This window comes from Alligator mississippiensis, chromosome 4 (genome assembly GCF_030867095.1).
Source record: "Alligator mississippiensis isolate rAllMis1 chromosome 4, rAllMis1, whole genome shotgun sequence".
Classification (NCBI taxonomy): Eukaryota; Metazoa; Chordata; order Crocodylia; family Alligatoridae; genus Alligator; species Alligator mississippiensis.
In genome coordinates, this window is record NC_081827.1 from 145,258,528 (window position 1) to 145,281,663 (window position 23,136).

At 48.9% G+C, this 23,136-nt stretch overlaps 1 protein-coding gene and 2 long non-coding RNA genes across 3 annotated transcripts; all 3 read left to right on the plus strand.

Moving 5' to 3' along the window:
• The first annotated feature begins 724 nt into the window (after positions 1 to 724).
• Positions 725 to 6,311, plus strand: LOC106738403 (C-type lectin domain family 4 member A). The gene is made up of 3 exons (XM_059726746.1): positions 725 to 965; positions 2,795 to 2,911; positions 6,057 to 6,311. The coding sequence occupies exons 1-3, from the start codon at positions 899 to 901 to the stop codon at positions 6,155 to 6,157; spliced, it is 285 nt and encodes a 94-aa protein (XP_059582729.1). The 5' UTR covers positions 725 to 898; the 3' UTR covers positions 6,158 to 6,311.
• A 411-nt stretch (positions 6,312 to 6,722) lies between these two features.
• On the plus strand, positions 6,723 to 10,623 carry LOC132243268 (uncharacterized). The gene is made up of 3 exons (XR_009461883.1): positions 6,723 to 7,448; positions 7,653 to 7,789; positions 8,560 to 10,623. It is a non-coding gene; the product is annotated as an uncharacterized LOC132243268 (long non-coding RNA).
• Positions 10,624 to 13,234: 2,611 nt separating this feature from the next.
• Positions 13,235 to 22,124, plus strand: LOC132250236 (uncharacterized). Its single transcript, XR_009461884.1, has 5 exons — positions 13,235 to 13,421; positions 16,502 to 16,600; positions 17,182 to 17,274; positions 18,221 to 18,357; positions 18,703 to 22,124. It is a non-coding gene; the product is annotated as an uncharacterized LOC132250236 (long non-coding RNA).
• Positions 22,125 to 23,136: the final 1,012 nt, after the last annotated feature.

A 23,136-nucleotide genomic window follows, 5' to 3' on the forward strand; every position in this document is an offset into this window, starting at 1 on the left:
TGGCCACCTACAAGTTTATCAGGGGTGACCACCAGTATCTGGGGGAACGTTTGTTCACCAGAGCGCCCCAAGGGATGACGACTAGGTCGAATGGTCATAAACTACTACAAGACCGTTTCAGGCTGGACATAAGGAAGAATTTCTTTACTGTCCGAGCCCCCAAGGTCTGGAACAGCCTGCCACCGGAGGTGGTTCAAGCGCCCACATTGAACACCTTCAAGAGCAAACTGGATGCTCATCTTGCTGGGATCCTATGAACCCAGCTGACTTCCTGCCCTTTGGGCAGGGGGCTGGACTCGATGATCTTCCGAGGCCCTTCCAGCCCTAATGTCTATGAAATCTATGAAATCTATGAGTTGAGCCACAGTCCAACCCCTGTACAGCCTGGCTGGAGTGGAATAGGAGCAGGTCTGGAGTTCCCTTACTTCTGGGTCAGCCAAGGACAGTAGAGACAGCAGTAGCCACAGGTGGGGGAGCAGGAGACTGGAAGAGGAGGAAAGGGGAGCTGCTGCAGAGCACAGAGGGGAAGAGAGTGTCAGGGGAGAGTTATTACCTGATTTGGGGATTTTAAGAAGTCCCCAACTGCTGCTCCCATGATGTGGTCTGAAAGCAAGGTGTGACTGCACCCCCTCTGAATCTGCCCCAGTTAGGTTGTATTTTCAAGGGGAAAAAGGACAGTCACTTCCCCCTTGGTCATTTAGTTCCTGTTCCTCTTCCTCTGCTTGAAGCTTCTGTAAAGCTCAGGCTGGTTTCTCAGGGTTTTCAGCTCCCAGTGGGGTCTCCCACACGCCCGATAGGAAGGACTCTATTAGTGGCCACAGTCACCCCTGGCTCCAGGGGATGGAGTGGTCTACCCTGAATGTGACAGGACTGTAAGGGATCTGCAGACAGGCTCTGAATGGCGTCCGAGATCACCTACGCAGAGGTGAAGTTCAAGGACCCATTACCTTCTGAAGAGGCCAAAGGTAAATACCCAACAGGGGAACGGGGCTAAGGGGGCTGGGCTGGGGAATGGGCTGTGGAACCTACTATGTTGAGTGCTCAAGTTCCAGCCTGGCTCTGAGAAACAATTGACACAGGTGAGCTTATTACTGAGAGAAGTTAATCAGAGGTATTTCTTGGATAGAGGGAATTGGGAATGTGCCTCCTTTCAGGGCCTTTGCAGCCCCAAACTTCTGTCTGTCTGTGAGCTCTGAAGGAAAGAATCAAGGAGGGAAGTCTTGAGGAAACATGGATTGAGGGATCTGAAGCAGTTCAGGGATCTCCACGGAGCAACCAAAAAGGGCTAAGAGGTACTGTGAGGGGCGTTACTAGGGACACATGCAGGGATTGGGACAGAAAAGTAGGTCTAAAGAGTAAGTGGACCAGCCAGGGGGAAGACGTGGCAGGCATGAGCTTTGCGCTGTCTGTGGTGCAGGGAGGGCGTGCCACCACATTCCCTTAAAGAGGGCTAGGGCCTGGTAAATGTGGTGCTGTTTGAGATGGGAGCGGGGAGGATATCATAAACCCTGATCAAATGTAAATTCTAGTGTGAATTTGGAGAGATCCGGAAAGATTTGGCGATTCGGACGTAGACACAGTTTTAAATGTTTTTTCTAAAAACCTCTAGGTAGCAGACGGCTTGTGAATGCTGCAGTGTTGGGGTGCATGGAGTGTCCCAGGGGACCATGGGGGGCTCCCCAGCGTGCTCAGCAGCAGGCCTGGAAATGGACCAGATGCACTTCCGGTCCACTTGCAGGTTTGCTGCCGAACATGTGGAGGGCCACCCCCCTGTGGGATGCTCCATCCACCCCAGCATCGCAGCATTCACAAGCCATGCTGGTAACCTCGAGGTATGTAGAAAAAACATTTAAAGCTGTGTCTATGTCCGAATTGCTGATTCTTTGAATTAACATCGAATCTTCAGATTCAAATTTGGCTGAATTGAATCAGGGACAGTGATCTGAATCAACAAATTGAATCACTGTCTCTGATTCGGGCTGAATCCAAATCCGAATCAAATAGGGCCCAACTTCGCACACCCCTAATGGTTGCTTTATTACAGCAGACATCTGTTTGCTTTATGGCAGAAAAATGTGGGCAGCCACGAACTTGCCTCTTCCTTTCCCTCAGTGCTCTCTTTGCTGGTGCCCTGCTTATCCTACCTGTAGTACACAGCGGGCATGTCTGCATGTTCATTAATGCACTGTAATTACAGTCCATTACATTTAGTACCTGTAGTAACAGGTACTAACTTAATGCACCGTAATTGGTGTTCCTGTGCATTAGTGCAGATTAATGCTTTTTAAGTGACATTAATGCGCATTAGGCTAAATCTACTGCACATTAGCTCATTAACACGGATTTTGCCAGCTGCACTAATGTGCAGTAGAATTCGTCTAATGTGCATTAAATGTCTCATGTAGATGCATCCATTGTGTTATATCAGGTGAAGGAGAAAAGCAGACTAGAAGAAATCAATCTGCTCTGGGATGGGCAGAGGATACCAATTAACTCCAGAGAAACTTCTCCCTGTCTCTGTATCAAGGTCATTGTGGAGTGTGGTGGTTCTGGGCTCTGCCCAGGGAGATGTGGGCTTTCTCAGACCCTTCAAACTCTGGCTATTTGCTTGCTGGAATAGTAAAGTTTGACTGAGAACTTGACCATGCCCTGAGGCTGTCTTTGAGCTGGCTGCAGCTCCTGGATAAGGTCTGGTATTGTGTGTGGTCAGGAGGATTTTCCCTCTGCGGCACATCCCAAACAGACTGGGATTTTCTAATCAGAACTGATGGTTTCGGGATTTCTTCACCCTTAGCACCGAAAGAGAAGAGTCCACCTCAACATGAACCCTGCAAACCACCCCAGTGGCTCCTGTGGTTGATCTCGGGGCTGTTGCTGTTGCTGTGTGTTGTTCTCCTTGTTGTCTTCTTTGGTAAGTAAACCCAGGTGAATTATCCAGGGAAGGAAGGAAAGTGTTTAGGAACAACACTTAGAGGCAAACAGCTGAGAACTGAGTGCATAAAACTGAACCAAGAGGGAAATAACATGCTAGACAGAAAGAAAACCTATCATGGCTGGAGCAGACTATCAGACAATGACAAGTATCCAAACAGAAGGGCAAGCCAGGAGTCTGGGCCTAGAGAAAGGACAGGAGAGCACTGTGTAGAGAAGAATGCCTCACATTTCCTAGTGTGTTAAGAGATGTGCAGTGTGACATTGTAAAGCTCCTGTGCTATAGCTTGGGTCAGTTCTGTATAGCTCAGGCAAGCACCTGCCCTGCAGCACTTGTTAAGTGCACTGACCCAGTTACTACCAACCAAGGCCAGCTGACCCCTGCCCCTTCCCTCTGATTGCTTCTGGGGCTACATTTAAGGAACTCCCCCAGCACCTGAGCCTTGCTGCATAACACAGTGGTCTCCAGTGTCTGAACAGCCCCTATCCCAGGGGCTTTGGCTTCCCTGGTTCCTGACCCTGCCTTTGGTTTGCTCCTGGATTTCAGCTTCTGGATTCTCCGTGCAGATCTGTTTCCTGACTCCTGTTCCTGGATTGGTTTACTTTTGGACTTTGCCCTACAGATTATCCTCTGGACTTGGTGGGCACATGCAATTAATGCAAAGTAACAAACTCTGGACCTTATTGCCCTGGAGTTTATTACTCCTGGGTGTGCCATTTGAACATGCACCCAGGATCACAGCACACTGAGCTGAGTTGGAGCAACCTGCTCTGGCTTCAGGTCCAGGGGTTCAGCCTGCCTGTCTGGAGCTGCTCCCCACTAGTTCAACATGCTGCAGAGGGGCTGACTGGGGCACAAGGGTGCTCCAGTGCAGGGCTAGCCAGAAGGCAGCCCGTCACGCTGAAACACCCTCATGTCCCAGCCAGCTGAGGCATTGTCTACTCATGTGCTGCTGTGGAGTAAAAAACTCAGCAGCAGGACAGTACTTGTATTTACAAGTACTATCATGCTGCAGAGTTAATTAGTTTACTCCAGCCTAAAAGGGGCACATGTGTAGTACCTCAACGTAAACATCTTGCGTAGACATGCCGGTAACTAGGTTTCTGATTCCTGGCTCCTAATCCTGGCTTGGCATTTTGGCTCCTGACTTGTGGCTTCTAACCCTTACCCCTGAAATCCCCAGCTCCATGACTGGCTATATCCACTAGGCTGGCTGGCCTGGTGAACTATGACAGACATAGAGAAAGTCTTCTCGGAAATATTGCGTATCGAGGAATTGTGGCTTCCCAGTATGGATTGGGCCAGGAGGAGCTTTGTGGTGTGGCAGAACAGGAACAACGTTAGCCACAAAACCCTTGCAAAAGTAGTAGTAAGTCAGCTACCTTTTACTGTAAGGAGTTCTTTCTGTAAGTTTCTGTACATAATAAAAAATCACTTGCACAGCACAATTCTCATCAAGATACTACACACAGGTCCACCCTGACTTGCACACTCCCCTATAATGCTAACATCAATGTTTTATTTCAAGACATGCATCATTCCTGCATTATTATGCTCTGGTACAGTTACACACCTTGTTGTAAGTAGTTTGCTTCATCAGGCTGGATCTGTCCAGAGGTGGAAAAAAAAGCTTGTAGATTCTAAGGCCAGAAGAGATCATTGCATCACTTGGGGCTGGCCTCCCACATCACAGAGACCCAAAAGTTTCACCCAGTTTCCTATGCCTGGGTAAGGCACTCAGTCTGGCAAAGCAACTCTAATATTCCTTCATTCTATGCACCTACAGTCACTCATACTGCAGATATGTTCTTCTTTGTCTTGAGCTATTTGATCTTTCCATTCTGCTGCATTAAAACACATTTAGTTGGAATGGGCCCAGGTTACCAAAGACTGCACCATTGTTTGTCCTCTTCCTCATTCACCATTTTGCCCCTTGTTGTATATTTCCACATGTTCCATTTGTCGTGTGTTGCTTTTTCATTTCAAATGGCCACCTTCACATGGCATAAATCAGGATGTGTTTTTTATTAATGATTACCTTTTTCTTAACTGTAGACAAAGGGCTCTTTGGCCACTTAGTAAACACCCTCAGCTTCCATTCACATGGTCCTGTCTGCATTTTTTCTCTTTGGCAAAGGTTGCTTAGTTTTGGGAAATTGGTTCTTTGGAAACGCGAGGTATACATGTGACTGACTGCAACCATCCTCTCTTCCTGGTAACAAATACAGAAAAGTTGTCATTATTGTTCCTTACAGAACCCTCTATTTCCTAGGCTAGGGCTCAGTTCCTCTTTATGCATCATAATGAGCTTTGAAATACAGCCAGTCCATGTTGAACATAGTACCTCTGTTTTTGGAAATCCCCATGCATAGTTTCTAGAAAATAGAATAATGTCTTCTTACCAATTAAACTGGACCTCTAGAACATGACTCCCAAACTGAAATCTTCCTAACACCACTGTTCTTCTCTCCCCATACTCAGTCAGGGACTAAAGGTCCTGTTCTTTGGTCAAATTTGATGGTCTAAATTCCTTAGGTTTGGAGGGTAGCCAGAAAGGCATTAAACTAACACCAACTGACCCTATCCATTCTCCCTGCCTCAGCTAAGTGAAGTAGCACAGTGCTTCGTGTGCATTAAACATTCTTTGCCTCTAAGGTTTCAGTACCTTTACAGCAAGTGATGGTGCCTTTACCAGGAGAGTGATCCTGCCATCCATTACCCACCTTCTCCTTGCTAAACAGACTGTGACTTGTGCGGTCAACATTTCAGTTGGGCAAATCACCCCAACACGTTCGTCATATCAATTAGATCACTATTCTTATCAGCAGATGAGGATTTCTAGTCCCTCTTGCTCTTTACCTAGACTTCCAAGGTGAGTATAGAGTAACAAATGAGATGACATCACCTCTTCATGTCTTTGCCAGGTGGGTTCATTATGATCATGACAAGTTGTACATGAGTTGTTGCATATTTAGTGCTTGTGTCCTATATCCAATAAAGGAGCTACAACACTGGGTCAGTTTCTGGTCACAATATGTAGAACAATTTGGTTTGGCTGCAGGGAAGGAGAAGGGGTGGGAGAAAAGAAAAATGTACTCACTCCTCTTTTCTTCTCCTTTTCCAGTGGTTCCCCATCAGCAGAACTGTGGAGAGCACAAAGCCTTACCTCAGAATATCTCTGAGTGGCTCTGTGCCGTGCGGATAGCTGAAGAAAAAGGTCAGTGACACTGTAGGAGAGGGGAATTACCGCAGCATCAGAAGCAAGGCTGAGACCTGTTGCACACCCGGAGTGAGACTGACAGCAAACAGCTATAGGGGCTGCAGAGACAATGTTGTGAGATGAATAAACAAGGAGGTCTCTTGAGCTGACCAAATGAAGGCCAAGAGAGAAGTAATGTTGTCATCTGTTGGGCAAAGGGAGTTGTAAAGAAAGAAGAGGGTGAGGAGTCAGTGTGGAGTGGGCAGACACAGGGAATCAAAGGGAACCTGTGCACTTCAGTCTTCAGGTTGAGGAGGAGGAAATGGTCCCTGATACTATGGTCCATTAGATTACTGATGAGCCTGTCCAGAGGAAGGGGTGGAACCACATTAACTGAGTCCTGTTGCCTGTGGGTGCATCTACATGTGCATATCAGTGTGCAGCAATAAACTCCAGTGCATATTGTGCCAGTTCATTGCTCCCAGGCTCTGTGTGCACATGTGCATCCACGATTGCAGCATATTGAGCGGGGTCAGAGCAGCCTCATCTGGCAGGGGATCCATTGGGGTCAGCCTGTCTGCCTGGGGCTGCTCCGACCTGGCTCAACATGCTGCGGAGGGACTGATCAAGGCATGAGGGTGCTCCAGTGCAGGGCTAGCCAGCAGGCAACCCTTGCACTGAAGCACCCTTATGCCCCAGCCAGCTCTATCAGCATCTACACGTGTCTTGCTGCATATGAAAAAACTCTGCAGCAGGATAGTGCTTGTATTTATAAATGCTAACCTGTGGTGGAATTTATTAGTTTCCTGCTGCCTAATAGGGGCACATGTGTAGATGCCAAGATGTTTACTGCAGAACTAATTAGGTAACTGCAGTAAACATCTAGCGTAGATGCAACTACAGAAGGATTTGAAAGTGTGTGGCATTAGCATGGCAACTAATATTTGTCAGTCTGCACTTGGATTATTGACCATGTTGGAGAACAGCATCTAACAGCAGCACATCCCGTGTTCTACTTCTACTCTGCAACATAGCAGACTTAGAATAGATGGGAGTAACAACTCAGTATTGTCAAGAGGGAAGGAAGAAGAGGAAGTCCACCAGGGATTTCCTACATATACTGGTGAGCACACACGCTCCTTTTCTTTCTCACCCCTCCCAGAGTGGGTCTGGACATGCTGTCCCAAGGGCTGGAAGCTCTTTCGTACCAACTGCTACTACTTGTCCCATGATACTGCCAGGCCCTGGGATGCCAGTGAGAAGAACTGCATGGGGATGGGCTCCCACCTAGTGGTGGTTGACACAGAAGCTGAGCAGGTATCTTGTGCCCATTGCAGGGGAGAGCCTTTACCCCCTCCCTCCCCGCACACACACTTGCTTTGGCATCAGGGTTCGGAAAAGTTTCCATGTTCTTTTAGTTAAGGGCTCCCTCACTCCAGCACTCACATCCGTCAGGGACACTACCTCATGCTGTCTGATCAGCCCCTGCAGTTGGTGAGATTGCATTTTGTTTTTTTCCAGAATTTTCTGCTCAACTGGGTGAAAGGAAGAGTTTCAGATCAGAAAGAAATAAGTAACTACTGCCTTGGTCTGAATTCTCAAGAAGTGGAAGGCCAGTGGCGCTGGGTAGATGGGACACTGTACAATAAGAGTGCAGCGTGAGTAACCCCTGGGGGATGGCACTGTTACCACCTCCCCCTGAGCCCCACAATGCTGTATATGGGGTAACGCACAAGTGTGTTTGCAAAGGTGGGTAAGGGGAAGGAGAGAGAAGTGGTGCAGGGAGAGTGCAATGTTTCCTCTTGAGCTAGATTTTTGCAGGTCCAGCAAAGAGCAACAGTGCTGGGGAATATGATCAGAGGCCACAAATCCATTTCAGGGAACAGCACAGAGGGTAGCAGGGGAATATCTCCTGGTGCCTCACACACTGCAATACTCTCCACTCCTTCCTCACCAGCCCCAGCACCTTCTCCAGGGATAAAACTTCCATATGGGAGAATGTGAAATGTGGGACACTGGCCCCTGGCTCCCCACCTCAGTGGCACTGCTGTAGGCACAGACAGGGCTGGGCATTGTGGTGCAGCTCTGGCATTACAATCCAGGCAACTAAGGGAGTCAATAGCCCGTTACTGACCCATTGTGCTTTACCTCATAGTTGTTAATAATCATCTCTTCTTTTTAATGGTCATGCTAGTAATCCAACAAACCTATTTTAGGGCAATCCTGCTTTCTGTTAGGGCATCCTACTTCACAGTTCCTGCTGCTCTGCCTCCCCGCCCTGTGCCCCGGATGTTCATTTTAATTTCGAGCAGCTGGCCAGGACTGGCCTCCTAAATCTGGGGCAGTCCCAGCCAAAGTGGGACGTATAGTCAGCCTACCCAGGGACCCATCTAACAGTGAGCTCCTGACACTGGGGTGTCTCCTGCAGGTTCTGGATGCCTGAGGAACCTAATTTACTTAATTCGGAGAAGTGTGCCGTCATGCAAATGGGAGGGAACAGAGCCTCATCAGAAAAGAAAACCTGGAATAACGTTCGTTGTTCCTTATGGTGTCATGGAATCTGTGAAGCTGCAGCAATGAAAATTTGATCGGAGAAGCCTCATTTTGGATGTGAAGGCAGAGAGTCGCTTACTTGGGGCAGCTCCCAGGGAGATATGGAGGGGGGAGGGTTTGAATGAACTTTGGTGCCTGGGCTATAGCCATGCACAGGAGCAGGGAATGATTTTACTATGTGCAGAGGCTTAAACTAACTAGGAAAATTATTTGGGGAAAAAAGGAAGCCGCTGAACATGTTGAAAGTGGATGGAAATCCATTTCAGTCAACTTCCACCTGTGATGTCTCGAAGGTGAATGGAGACTCACCTGAGCAGTGTAGAGGGATACTGCTATGTAATACATTATTACAGATGACACTTCTGAGGGTCGTGACTGCCTTTGCTCTTATGGGAGCATCAAGCTCATGTGGCAGACTTACCGATAGCAGCCCGGTGCATCCGGGCTCAAAGAATACTTGTCGTGATTGGTGGGACCCTTCTATCAATCAAGCACTTGCTGGGGAGGGCCTTGTCCTGCCCCTACCCAGGTCGTGGTGAAGAACCTGGACCTGGTTGAAGCCTGCACCTCGCTTCAACCTGATTGGTCCATTTGTAATCTGGGGATGGAGACTCTGGAGGGAATAAAAGAGCAGCGTGCCTGGCACATGGGCTACAGTGGCAAGGGATGAAGAGAGAGGGCGAAGGAAGAGCTGGTGTGAGCTGGCCAGCAAGGCGGAGCTGAGGCCTAAAGAGCCCAAAGACTCCTTCTCCGGATGGGAGCAGCGAATAGCTGTGTTCCCCAGCCCTGCCGCTGAGGAGCATGGCAAACAGTACACAGCTTGGTGTACAGAGTAGGACACTGGGAGCCGCATGGGGCAGCTCGGGTCTGCAACCCATGGCGTGAGGCCAGGCTCTTGGTGTGTGGGCCGGTGCATGGAGCCAGACTCCAGGACTTGCACGTGGCAGTTTGGGACTGCAGCCTCTGGGGTGTGGCCAGATAGACGGTGTGCATATGGTTCATGGCGTGGTCCAGGAGCGGACCAGGATCCTGGAAACTGCACAGGGCAGCTTGGATGCATAACCCCGGCAAGCGGCCAGCCAGGCTTTTTGGTGCCTGGGCTTTGCATGGAGAGTGAAAGACCCTGGGAGTTGATCAAGGCGGCTTGGGTCCTCAGCCCCAGCATGAGGCTGGGACCTTGGTGCGGGAGGCACTGCATGGCGGGTCCCAGAGGGACCAGGCCCCAGATCTGCACAAGGTGGTCTGGGCCCCCAACCCTGAGCAGAAGGCAAAGCCCCCAGGAGCATGCGATAGTGCTTGGGATTACTAGCAGGCAAGCAGCCCAGAAGGAGCCAGAGGCTCAGGAGGCTCCTGCAAGTGAGGATCAGCTTGGCCAAAGGGCCAAGGACCACCAACCCAGGACCCTAGAGTTGTGAGTTACCCAGGAAAGGCGTTTCCCATAGGGGAGGAGGGAGTTACCCTGGCCTAGTGAGGCTGTTTATTGGAGGGGAAGCCTAGGCAGGGGAAGGCTCCCCAGTTCTGGAGTTTCCTTTGGAGGCATCCTTTGGGTTGCAATAGGCCTTACAAACGCTGGGGGATTCCCCTTTTCCACTGGTTGCTGGAGAACAGCCAGTGCCCCAGGACCAACCTGGGCTTGTGGGTTTTAAAGAGTTCAGTTTAATTTAATGCTGGCATGCCTTATATTTTGTGAGTCAGCACCTCATATTTTATATATTTACATTTTATAGTTGTGAGTTGGTATTTTAATAGAGTTGAATACTGCCTGATGGTTATCCTTTGTTCTGGTTTACTTACCTGTATCCTAAGTGGAGGAGGGTAAAGGAGTGTACATATATTGCATATAGTTCTATGTTTCATGTAATGTATTTGTATTTATATATATATTTATATTTTTTCTCATGGCTATTGTATTAATAAATTTGTATATATTTAAGTTTCAGACTGGCCTGGCCTGACTCTATAAGGATGGAGGCAAACTGTGCGCAGCCTGTAGTTTCTCCCACAGCACTCTTGCCAGCTAACAATCCCTTCAAATGGAGAAGGGAGTACATACCCAAATACACTTGGGCTACACTCATATCTAGGGTGTCTGTGTTGTAACCAGGAGAGGTCTCCTCTTGTGCGACTTCTCTCTCATCCTGCAGTTGCAAGGCAAGACTCAGTTTCCAGGAAGAGGATGCCAGTGTTGAGGCCCAACCCTCAGACCTGTGGGCATATGGCCACTCATCTCGGTCTCTGGGCACCTCTCCCCAGAATGGTATTTCACATTGCTCCCCCAGGGGTTATGCCCATGTATGCACAGCTGTGGAGTTATGTCCTAGGCTGTTTGGCACCCTCCAGAGAAGAGCCCTTCTAGGGCAGTGCTTTGTGGGAAAAACATCTCTTTCCTTGTTGCCCCCAAGGATGGATTCCATCATTTGCAGGTGTGGGGTGACCAGCATTGTCTCCAGTATATATGTGTACAGAAATAGACCATCCCAGTCCTGCACAGGGAACTTACCCAAACCAGTGTAGGCACAGGCCATTGTTGAGGGACATGAAGTTCAATTGAGACAAGTTCATACATGGGGATTTTAGTGAGAAATCAACAGGTGCTGTATGTGGTGTTCTGCATGCCGTGAGTCACCCTAGAACAGCTACCCTCACATGTTTCCTTCACCCTCTTTGATTTATCCATTGCGCTTCCTGAGAGAAACTTTTATGAGAAGTTAGTTGTATTAGTATCTTTGTCCCAAGGTAATATTATGGACCACCTTGGGTAAAGGGTTTCTTCTTCTTCTTCCTTCTCCTCCTCCTCCTCCTCCTTCTTCTTGCAAAATAAGGGTAATTTCTAATACAACTTCCTCTAATCATTTCAGTTTCTGGTGTAGATTGTTTTGAATATATGTCAGCAAAATCGTCTGTTAAAACATGTTCCTTATCCATGGGTGAACAGCAGTGTTTGTTAATCACACAGAGAAAAGCATTAGACTGACAAATCTGCAAAATTATATTTGTGGACAAGGCAATCACAAGTGCCCCTAGCTAGCAAGAAATTTTGTGTCTGCAACTGTAGTCCATGAAGCAAGGGACACCAGACAGCAAAGCACAGAGCAAAACTGCTGAGGTGCAGGGACAGTGCCGCCAGACATCTGCATTGTCCTTCTCCTTTCCCCTCCTGCCTCCAGAGTGCAGGGCAGGACCTGTGTGTCACAAGATAGGACTGTGTTGCCCCCATGGATGGCAGAGCTGTCCTAGTCCTATAGAGCCACTCCCATTTGCTCTTATGTCCCAGCAGCTCATGATCATTCCAGGGTGCCTGGTGGAGCAGGTCCTGGGCAAGGTCCTGGTGTATGATTCAGGACTTGCATAGGCGCTAGTGTGTGATGGGTAGGAGTGCTCATGCTGGAGCCTGGCGCTGTAGAGCAGCACTCTCAGTGCTGGTAAGGACCCCGCCCCAGCACTTGTCCATACAAGGGGCTTGCAGGTGCTCAGGTCTGTCTGTCCATGAGCTGCTGGTTCTATTTCCATTTGTGTGAGGCTAAGCCTATTCCCAGAACCTGCCAGGCTGTCTGCATGCTGCCATGGTGCTTATCCACAGACACCTGGGTGATTACATTCTCCTGTTCCCTTTCCAACCTGTCCTTTGGAAGCCTCTGGCTTTCTCCTGTAGAAAGCCTCCCTCTGCTGCTTGGGCAGCTCTGTGGTAGCCCCTCTACAGACATCACTCCTATCTGTTTTTTCTTTCATCTATACCCAGAGACATTCAGCAAAACTTCCTGGCCTTTGTCCTTTATCAGAAGGACAGATAAGATCACCCTCTGTACCCTGGGACCCTTCCCCATCACTGCCAAAGCCCTGTGGTTACTTCTGGTGTGGTCATGTTCACTCCTGGCACTATCGTTAGGGTTCACAGGGAGGGCAGTGTTAGGTAGTGGTCAGAGACCTGGATGAGCCATGGGACCTCTTGCTCCAGGCAAGCAACACTCATCCCAGGTTTACTTGTCATGTCAGCAGCTGGGTGCTTAAACCTCCCCATCCTTAGGAACTCTCTGATCCACAGGTCCCACTCCTTGTGGGGCTTTGCAAACCCCAGTTTGACCCTGACATGTTTCAGCCTTTATATCAGTGACATGCAAGCCAATGTACAGTCATGGTTGAGAACCCCATGAATGACGTGGAGATTGTCAGCAGGTGAACGACAGGGAGACGGACAGGCAGTGGGTCAATGGTGGTGATTCCCAGGCAGCAACAAGAGTCTGATGGCAAGGGCAGTGTGGAAATCACACAGATCAGGATCCTTGATAAACCGGGCTCAGTCTAGCAAAATCAATTTTACCAGATCCAGACAGAACTCCCCTGTTTTGTGCCCATTCACCAAGATGGGGTAACTTCCTCTTCCACCTTTCCCACTTGCTTCCTTTCATGCTGAATTGTGAGGGAGGATGGGGCTGGGGCCTGCCTAGATTTCTCTCTTAGGCAATGAGAGTTAGTCAGAAGCTGACATAAGAGCTGGTGAAACGTCCCCTCCCCTCCACTTCCTGCGTGGTGGCTCTGGGCTCCAACTCAGCCTGAGTACTCAGTCACACCAGGCACCAGCTCTGTCTGTGCTGGTCCAGCTGAGTTTGCGGTGTGTTCTTTATTAGGACAACAGTACATTGGTGACCCAGCCTGTGTGTGTGTAACCTGGGTTTGGCAGAGAGACAAGTAAGCTCCTGGCAGAAGAGATGAGCACGGAGGGGAGACCCAGGCTTGGAGGTGAAGTAGTAATTGGGGTTTACTCTCTGCTGTTCTGAGGGGAGTGGGTGGAAACAATGGACCTGGAGAAGGTAAAGGGGAGGGGATGATGGACAAGGTCAGATCAGGAGAAGGACCTTAGGGACACGGTGGATGAACAAGAAGGAAACATACAAGTAATAGAAGGGAACCAGGGAGAGATGGTACTGGGGAGAGTGGGCCATGAGAAAAAGGAAAAGGGAGAATGAAGTGTCCAGAGCAGGGCAACAGAAATGCCTGGGAGGCTGGAGCACATGACTTATAAGAGGTTGAGGGTGTGGCGGGCCAGTATGGGGTGCTCATGCGCTCAGCCACCCACCTCACTGCACCCAAACACCTTCCAGGCTCCAAGTGCCTCTCTAGGGGAGCTTTATGTTTGGTCAACCCCCTTCATAGTTTCATTGTAGCTAAGGTCAGGAGGGGCCCGATCAGATCATCTAGCCTGACCCCCTGCCACAGGCAGGAATGAATGCTGGGTTCACAAGACCCCAGACAGGTGATCATCCAACCTCCTCTTGAATTTGCCCAAGGTAGGGGCGAGGACCACTTCCCTGGGAAGTTGGTTCCAGATTCTGGCCACCCTAACGGTAAAATTTTGCCTCTTGATCTCTAACCTAAACCTATTCTCCATCAGCTTATTAGCATTGTTCCTTGTCACCCCAGGTGGTGCTGGGGAGAAAAGGGTTCTTCCTATTTGCTGATGATCTTCCCTGATGAGTTTGCAGGCAACCACCAGGTCCCCCCTCAGCCTCCTCTTGCCGAGGCTGAACAGGTTCAGGTCCCTCAGTGTCTTCTCATAGGGCCTGTCCTACTGCCCTCTCACCAAACGGGTGGCCCTCCTCTGAACCCTCTCCAGGATGGCCACATCCTTTTTAAAGTGCGGCGCCCAGTACTGGACACAGTACTCCAATTGGAGCCTGACTAGTGTCACGTAGAGGGGGAGTATCACCTCTCTAGACTGGCTTGAGATGCACCTTTGGATGCATGACAAGGTATGGCTGGTCTTGCTGGCTGCAGTCTGGCATTGGTGGCTCATGTTCATCTTAGAGTCAATAATGACTCCAAGTTCCCTTTCCGCCTCTGTGCTTTCAAGAGAGGAACTCCCCAGCCTGTATGTATGCTGTGGATTCCTCCTCCCAAGGTGCAGCACCCTGCATTTATCTACATTGAACCCCATCCTATCCTCATCTGCCCACTTTTGTAGTCTGTCTAAATCTGGTTGCAGCCTCTCTTTCCCTTCAAGTGTGTCCACCTTGCCCCACATCTTCGTGTCATCAGCAAACTTGGACAATGTGCTTTCAACCCCCTCATCCAAGCTGCTGATGAAGATGTTAAACAGTGCAGGCCCGAGGACCGAGCCCTGGTGGACCCCACTGCTCACATCTCTCCAGGTTGAGTACGACCCATCCACCACTACTCTCTGGGTGCGCCCCATCAGCCAGTCTTTTACCCATCCAACTGTGTAGGCATAAATGCCACAGTCACTTAATTTATTAGTGAGAATGGGGTGAGAGACAGTGTCAAAGGCCTTCTTAAAGTCTAGAAAGACTATGTCCACAGCGACACCATCATCCAAGGATTTAGTTACCTGGTCATAAAAGGCAATCAGGTTGGTCAGACATGACCTGCTTTTGATGTACCCATTCTGGTTGCCCCTGAGCATGATCTCCCCTGCAGGCCCCCCACAGATGTGCTCCTTGATGATTTTCTCCAAGATCTTCCCAAGCACCAAGGTGAGGCTTATGGGCCTATAGTTACTTGGGTCCTCCTTCTTCCCTTTCTTAAAAATGGGGACCACATTAGCTAGTTTGCAATCCCCCAGCACCTGGCCAGATGACCATGAATGCTCTTCCTGGAGCACACCCCGTAGCCTAGGGATAATGCTGCCACCACTCATGAGTCTCAGTCTGTTAGTGGCTCTGTGTCTCATGAGGTACCCAGGCTTTATAGACCTGAAGGGGGTACTCAATCCACTGCAAGAACTTGGGATGCTTCCCTTAGTCTGAAGCACAAATAGTGGTCTCCCTTAGTCAGCCAGACCAAGGGGACTCCAAGGCATAATCTAGACTCACTCCCAATAAGTTTCCCATGCTACGTACAGAAGAGAATTTTATTGATTACAGGGAATAGGTTTGGAACAGGGTACAGGGTAGAGCAATATCAGAGAAATACCTTAGAGCAAACGGGGTGGCTGGATAACCTTTGATCACGCATCTGTGTTACTGCAAGCTGTATATCTAGTTAGATTTCAAGTAGCTTGCTCACAAGTATCATCCAGAGGCTAATAGATCTTTCCTCTGAAGGTAGGCAGTTCATAGTGTGTCCACGTGTTTCAAGAGAGAGAGGTTGTACTAGATGACTCCTGGGGTCCCTTCCAACTCTAATTTTACATTATTCTAAATGCTAGTGAGACACAGGGGCCTGCAATTCCCTTTTGTGATACACAGATACATGGTGCCCATGGAGGGGTGGCTGCCTCCTCTCAGTAGCATTAGCTAGGTGATCTCTTTGGGATAACTCCAGCTTTAAACATCCCTTCCACATCAGAGCCCCTGATCTCACCTATCTGCCAACCTGGGACTTTACTGGAGCCATGAAGACCCTGTCACCATTCTCCCAGGGAAACAGCTCACTTGGTACCAGCTTGTTGGCCTCCACCTTGAACTGACTTTTACAAACCATTTAAGCAAGGGATGGAGCTAAATTTGCTTCCACTGACTAAGTAGCTATCACACATTCAGCCAAGGTGAAAGCAGAGACACACAAAGAATAGTCCTGAGAGGAGGGGATGGGAGAGAGGTTGTGGGATAAGTTGAAAACAAGGAAGCAATCAAGAGAAGGGAAGAAGGGGAATAAAGGAGCTTGGAAAGGGTGGAAAGAGATGGAGGAGAGTGACGAAAACTCAGGCAGAGATAGAAGAGGAGAAGACAGGGAGCACTTCTGGGAGGTAGCAGACTTGGAGGGGGGGGGGGGTGGCATGCAGAGGGAGGGTCACCTGTCCCCTCCTGCTCTCCTGGCTCTGGCAGTATATGTGATCCCTGCTCCTGCCTCATGTTTTTCAGCCCTGGCTAAGATGAGGGGAGGCTGCCCTCAGCTAAACTTATGGACTATTCTGATTCCTGCCCTTGCTTTCAAAGCCTGTGTCACCTGTGGCTGCCTTGGTAGGTGCTGGATGCTGTTTATTCACCTGGACTGTTTGGTGGGAAGGGAGGAGGGTGTCAAGGTAATGAACAGTCACACATCAGGGCACAAGAAAGCCTTCACAGGGGCTGGGGGGGATCACCCCCTCCCTCCCATTGCTGTGGCAGAAGTGTACATGGGGTCTACAGTTTTCCAGTGAGGCATCTGGCCTCCATCCCTGCTGGAATGTAAACACAGAGCTGGGTGACAGAACAGCCTGCTCCATGCTGACCTAGCAGTGCCCATTCAGTCAAGCTGAGGACTGCCTCTCCACTGTTGATCCTGAGCTGCAAGACAGGAAGAGCTTGGGGCTTTCAGAGCCCCCTTCTCTCATGACATTTGTATTTGTTCTTAACGTCCAGGCTCCTGATGTCATAGGGTCATGTCAAAGCTCAGCTCTTACTTAAAATGGCAAGCGTATTACCAGCTTCTCCAGAGAGATGAAGGGACTGGAGCTGCCATGTTCTCCATGCTGTGGAGTGGGCTAGTCAGGAAAAAAACAGATCATCTTTAGCCAAGGGAGGAGGAAGAAATTGTGCCTTTCCCTCCTCTCCTTTTCCAGTTCTCCTCTTTAGACAGAGCTGCAAAGAGCACAAGACCTTACCTCAGAATTCATCAGAGTGGCACTGTGTCCTGGGGACACCTGAGAGCAAAGGTCAGTGACTGTGTGTGTGTGTGTGTGTGTGTGTGTGTGTGTGTGTGTGTGTGTGTGTGTGTGTGTGCGCGCGCGCGCGCACAAGACAAGGGGTGGGGGATTAACTCCAGTGTCAAAGTCCAGGGATGGGGCCTGGTTTACGCTTAGGTTGGGATTAACAGCAAAGAGCAATGGGAGTGGGAGAGATGGACTTGTGGGACAGATGGACTTGGGGCAATATATGAGGAAAAACTGAGGTCTGTCCAGAGTGGTGGGTGAAGGGGAATGGAGAGGGAACATTGCCCTCTAAGCACAGGAGGAAATGTTTGGGTTAGACTGATCATCAGCCTACTCAGGGTCAAGGTGGGAACCACATTAAGCGATGAGGATTGAAAAGTATGTAGTGAGAGCGTGTTAGGTAAAGTGCATCTGTCTACATTGGATTTATTAAACCTGCTAAAGACCAGGGTCTAACAGCACAAGTTTTATGGTAGGCTGAACACAGACTGAGAGGTGGGGAAGTAGGAGATGGAAAAGAGGCAGCATCAGTAGAAGTTTCCCACCTTTGCTCCTGAGCTTTTATACTCCTTGGCTTTCTCTCCCTTCCTAGAGTGGGTCTGGAGGTGTTGTCCCATGGGCTGGAAGCTCTTTCACACCAGCAGCTATTACTTGTCCTCTGACAGTAGGTACTGGGATGAGAGTGAAAAGAGCTGTATGCAAATGGACTCCCACCTAGTGGTGATGGAGGCTGAACAGGTATCTTGCTGGGATTTCAAAGCCAGCCCAGGGTGGGGACAAAACTGCATACCCTGTGCACCTGCTCTGGAATAGGGGTGGGAAACACATTCTCCATAATCAGTCATCCAAGGGCTCCCTCACCCCAGCGCTTCCTCTCTGCAGAGACATTGTACCTGCCATCTTCTGAGTCCCTGGAGCTGGTGTGACTGGATTTTGTTTTTTAATCCAGGATTTCTTGCTCAACTGGCTAGAAGGACCAGTTACAGCTGGGGAAGGAAAGAAGAGTCACTGCCTTGGTCTGTATTACTGGGCGGGAGAAAGCCAGTGGCACTGGGTGGATCAGACACCATATAACCAGAGTGCAACGTGAGTATCCTCTGGCAGGGTCACCAATTACCCCATCCCTCTTAGTCTCAGCATGCAGTATATGGGGTAATGTACCTGTGCATGTACCAGGATAGGAATGTGAAGTGAGAAGAGGTGCAGGGAGAGGCTGCTGTCTCCTATACAGAATATTTTTGCAGATCTGCTATAGAATCATGATCAGAGGCTTCCAGTCCATACCCTGGGGTAACACTGAGGGAGGCAGGGGAATCACTCTGGTTGATGGACAGGCTGCTATCCTCCCCACTCCTCCTTCCTCACCAGCCCCAGCTTGTTCCTCTGGGATCCTCTAACAGCATGCTTCTGACACTAGAACATCTTCTGCAGGTTCTGGATACCCAGGGAACCCAATTTCCTCCCCTGGGAGAAGTGTGCTGTCTTGCAAGTGGGAAGGAGAACAGCATCCTCAGGGAAAAGGACCTGGAACAATATCCGCTGTCACACATATTGTCATGGAATCTGTGAAACTGCAGCAGTAAATATCTGATGGGAGACATCTCATCATGGATGTGAGACTAGAGAGAGCCTGTCTCTTGCCTGGGGGAGCTCCCAGGGAGATGTGCAGATGTGGGGTTTGGATAAACCCTGGCAGCTGGACTGTAGCTCTGCAGGGGGGTGGGGAGGTGGTCACCATGTTCAAGGACTTGAACTTACCAGAAAAGTTATTTTCTGAAAAAAATGTAAGCTGATGGACATGTTAAAAGTAGAAGAAAGTCTATTTCAGCCAAGTCCTGCCTGGGACATCCCCAAAATTCCCAAGACCTCAGTCAAGGCATTTGGTGAAGAATGGCAAGAGAGAGAGATGGGGAATTTACCTGAACGTGTGGAGGAATATTGCCATCTTCTCCATTATCACAGGTGATGCTGCTAAGTGTAGTGGCTGCCCTTGTCCCATTGGGAGCATCATGCTCATATCAAGGATGTTTATTGTAAACAGGAGAGGGTCTCCTCCTGTCCAAGTGGCTCGTGACTGCAGGATGCAGGGTGAGATTCAGTTTTCAGGAAGATTCCAGAGTGGAAGTCTAATCCTCAGAGCTGTATTTTGTACACCCACCCCAGTCACCAGCAGTCATAATTTAACTACCTGTTCATGTGTGTATATCTATAGAGTAATGTCATAGGCTCATTATTTCCCTCCTGAGCAGAACCCTTGTAGAAATCAATCTGCAGTGCATCATAAGAACAACTCATCTTTCCTTGTCGTCCCCAAGGTTAGATCCCATTATTCTCTGGATTTGGGATCATCAGTGTTGTTTCCAGAATATTCACAGGCAGACACAAACCTTCCTGGTGCTGAGAAAGGTACTTTCCCAAACCACTGTCACCCCAGGACATGACTGAGGGACCCCAAGCTGGCATTGTAGTGGGTTACTATTGCTGCCTCTTCCAAACTGGCAGATCAATACCAGTTTGATGCTGGGCCGATTGAGGATGGCCTTTGTGTGGCACTACTACCATATGTGCCACTGCCCTGCCATCTGGGCAGCTATTGCTCAGAAGATGTTCTCAGTGCAGTGCCCTGCTTTGAACTGCCAAAGCATGTCCTCTTGGCCCCAAATGGCCAGGAGATCAGCCACCTCTAGCTGAATCCCAAGTGCCAGCCCTGAGCACTTGTCTCTTGCCTCACTAGCAGGAATCCTGATGTTCCTTACTTAAAAGTGCCACAGGTCCACTGCTAACTAAATTAGTGTGGGCAACCTGACTACTGGGCTGAGGGGAGGTTGAGATTTACAGTTTTAGTCTGAAGGTTGCTTACTCACAGCTGGTGGCATTAGACATGTCTCTGGGAGGACACCTGGTTGTCAGAAAATGGGATTTCCCAACATTTATGAGGCTATGGTGGCACACAGTTAGTCCCCTTTGCAGACTGGTGAATAGGTTACCTGTGAGGAATTCCCTTTACACCTGTTTGGAGACTACCATTATAAACACCAAATGTGTGACTGAGTCTGCTGCAAAACTAGAGATATTCTAACCTAGTGTGGAATATGAACACTGAAGGGCACTCTAGGTGATCCACACAACCAGGAAGAATGTCTTTCAATGACACAGGTCCAGGGTCAAAGGACAGAGAAGAAATTTGGACTCTGTGACAAGCTCATGTGTAGTGATTTTCATAAGAAATTGCAAACCATTACACCTGTTGTTCTGTAAGTTCTGAGACCCCTTGGGCCATGTTTTCCCAGGTGTTATGGGACCTTGAATTATCTATCCATTTTACTTATCTAGTTTAGCTTCTGTGGGAGTGGTCTGCTAATCTGTCTGAGTAATTTGATTCCTGATTAATTTTATGGACTACTGTGGGTGAAGGCTTCCTTTTTCTTGCTAAAATAATATCATTTCAACTATGACTTTCCTTGATTACTGGGAAAGCAGGGGACATGGATATATTTTGGTGGCTGCTACCCATTGTTTACTCCTTTTATATCCCAGTAAAATCATATGACAAGGCTAGAGCTTCCATATTCATGACAGTTAGGTGAACAGCAGTGTTTGGTTAAATTAGCCAATTCTGCACCATAAAATCAATCAGGATGGCATAGTCAGAGTTGCCAAGTGCTGGCAATGACTCCATGTGTCTGTATTTCTAGAGTAAGGATCAAGCAAACCAGAGACACCAAAGGGCAGGCTAATTGAGAGTGTTCCTTCTCAATTAGTAATAGAAACTCTTGTAGACTACATTGGTCTGACTGCCCAGGAGGGGGAAGGCCAGTAGTGTGGGGTGGATCAGACCCCGTATAACAAGACTGCAGTGTGAGTATCACCGGGGAGGGGCACTGATCACCTCCTACCCCTATACCAACAGTGCAAAGTGTAATGAATGTGTGTGCAAGTATGAGAGAGAGAGAAAGGGAAAAAAAAAAAAGAAAAAGAGAGAGGGAAACCATTTCCCTCTCCTGGAATTAAATGTCCATGAGGAATTGAGTTTTTGAGGGAATATGATCAGAGGGGTTTTGTCCATTTCAGGAAGCAGCCCTAAGTGAGTTGGAAGATCTCTCTGGGTGATTCACAGACTGCAAACCTCCCACTCCTCCTTCCTCATCAAGCACATCTCAGTGTCCTGTGACCTTCCCAATAGTGCATTTGTGACACTGGGGCTTCTCACCTGTAGGTTTTGGAGATCTGAGGAACGCAGTTACCTTGAAAGGGAGAAGTGCACTGCCATGCATGTATCTGAGGAGAGACTGCCCCCTCATGTGAAAGCAGAGTGAATAAGAAATGTGTGCTATGAAGGTACGTGTTAGGGTGGGGCACTGATAACCAGCTTGACTGCATCCCCTGCTGTGGCCGAGCTCTGCAAAATTTTGTGCCTGAAGGTCAGGAACTCTTTCCTGCAGTGCTGCATGGGAGATGGTAGGTAGGGCAGCAATGATGGTCTCTGGGTAGGTCAATGAATGCAGATTCAAGAGGTCTAGAATCACTTCTTAGCTTAGCTACAGACTTCCTGTATGACCTTGAGTACATCACCTCACTTAGCCAGTGTCACTTCCCCATAAATATCTGTATCAAACCTCATTTCTTCTGGTATGGCAAGATTTTTCTTTCTAGTCTCTTCAAACAGTGTTTCCAACTGTTCCATGGAAGAAGTTAAAAAAAAAAAGAGTCAGGTAGGGTCCTGTTTGATCTGTGGTCCTCAGCATTACACCGCCACAGAATGAGGGGCAGGCAGTGGTGGTGGGGATGTCCTCCCAGGCACAGTTGCTGGTGGTGCTGTGAATCACCAGGTGAAGGCCAAGTCCGTGGGTGGAACGAGGGCCCCTTCTGTCCTACCTTCTGAAGTCAAGTGGGGAACAGTCTTCCATACAGGAGCCTTGGCTCAGTCCCTTCCCTGCCTCCATGGCTTTCCCTCCTCCACATAACATCTTCACAGTTCCCCCGTGCTTCCCCCTTCCTTGTGCAATATGAGTATCTTTCCTGCCTATTCCTGCTGCACTTGCTAGCCCCTCTGAAAACATTCGTAGCTCTACCACTGCCTTTGCTGTCCACCCTCCATCCCCTACCAAAAGAGTTCAGCTAGCTCCTTTCTGCACCTTTCCGTGTGTGTCCAGGGTGGCAGGGCTTGCAAAGCCCAGGTCAGGAAGTGTTGCTCAACCCGCACAATTCTTAGACATGGCACTTGACCAATGAAATTTGGCATCGCTCTGAGCAGCACTAAGGGAACAGACCCAAGCTAACCAATGTTTTGGAAAGATTAGAGCAGCAGATTGTGTGGAAGGGAAGGTATCCTCTGCTAATCCTGCAGAACCAGCCAACCTGAGCAGAGGAAAGACACAGCACGGGTATCCTTCATCTACATTACTGGGCATTCAGAAAGCAATGAGCCCAAGTAACTCTAGGAATGGATCCAGGGAAAACTTGTCATATAGAATAAGGGAAGGGAGAGCAGTTCTCGTCCCCAGCATGTAAGAAGATGATAGAATAAGCGAGAGAGTACAGGGAAGGGTAACACATAGGATGGAAAGGAGAGAGGTGGCACTAAGGCCTCTAATGTACAAAGTCTTCACAGATTTGAAGGGCAGAGAGGGACTGGAGTGATGCCCTAGTCTGATCCCCACTGAACCTGCCTGTACAACTTCAGCAAATGCTATCAGCATTGACTGAAATAATTTTGGGTGGTGCTCCTGCTTGTCTTTTACAAAGACCCAGCCTTCAATTCAGGACATCAGGTGAAGGACTGAAGTCGTACCCATGGGTATGTTGTTCCTATAGTTAATAACCTGTTTAACGCTCCCCTTCAAGGGCCTGGCACATCAATGACAG

Excerpts from the sequence above, each read along its gene's own strand:
- LOC106738403 (XM_059726746.1), top strand. The coding sequence starts at position 899 with ATGGCGTCCGAGATCACCTACGCAGAGGTGAAGTTCAAGGACCCATTA. Across the intron at positions 966-2,794 it reads ACCTTCTGAAGAGGCCAAAG|CACCGAAAGAGAAGAGTCCA; the intron begins GTAAATACCCAA and ends CTTCACCCTTAG. Across the intron at positions 2,912-6,056 it reads TCTCCTTGTTGTCTTCTTTG|TGGTTCCCCATCAGCAGAAC; the intron begins GTAAGTAAACCC and ends CTCCTTTTCCAG.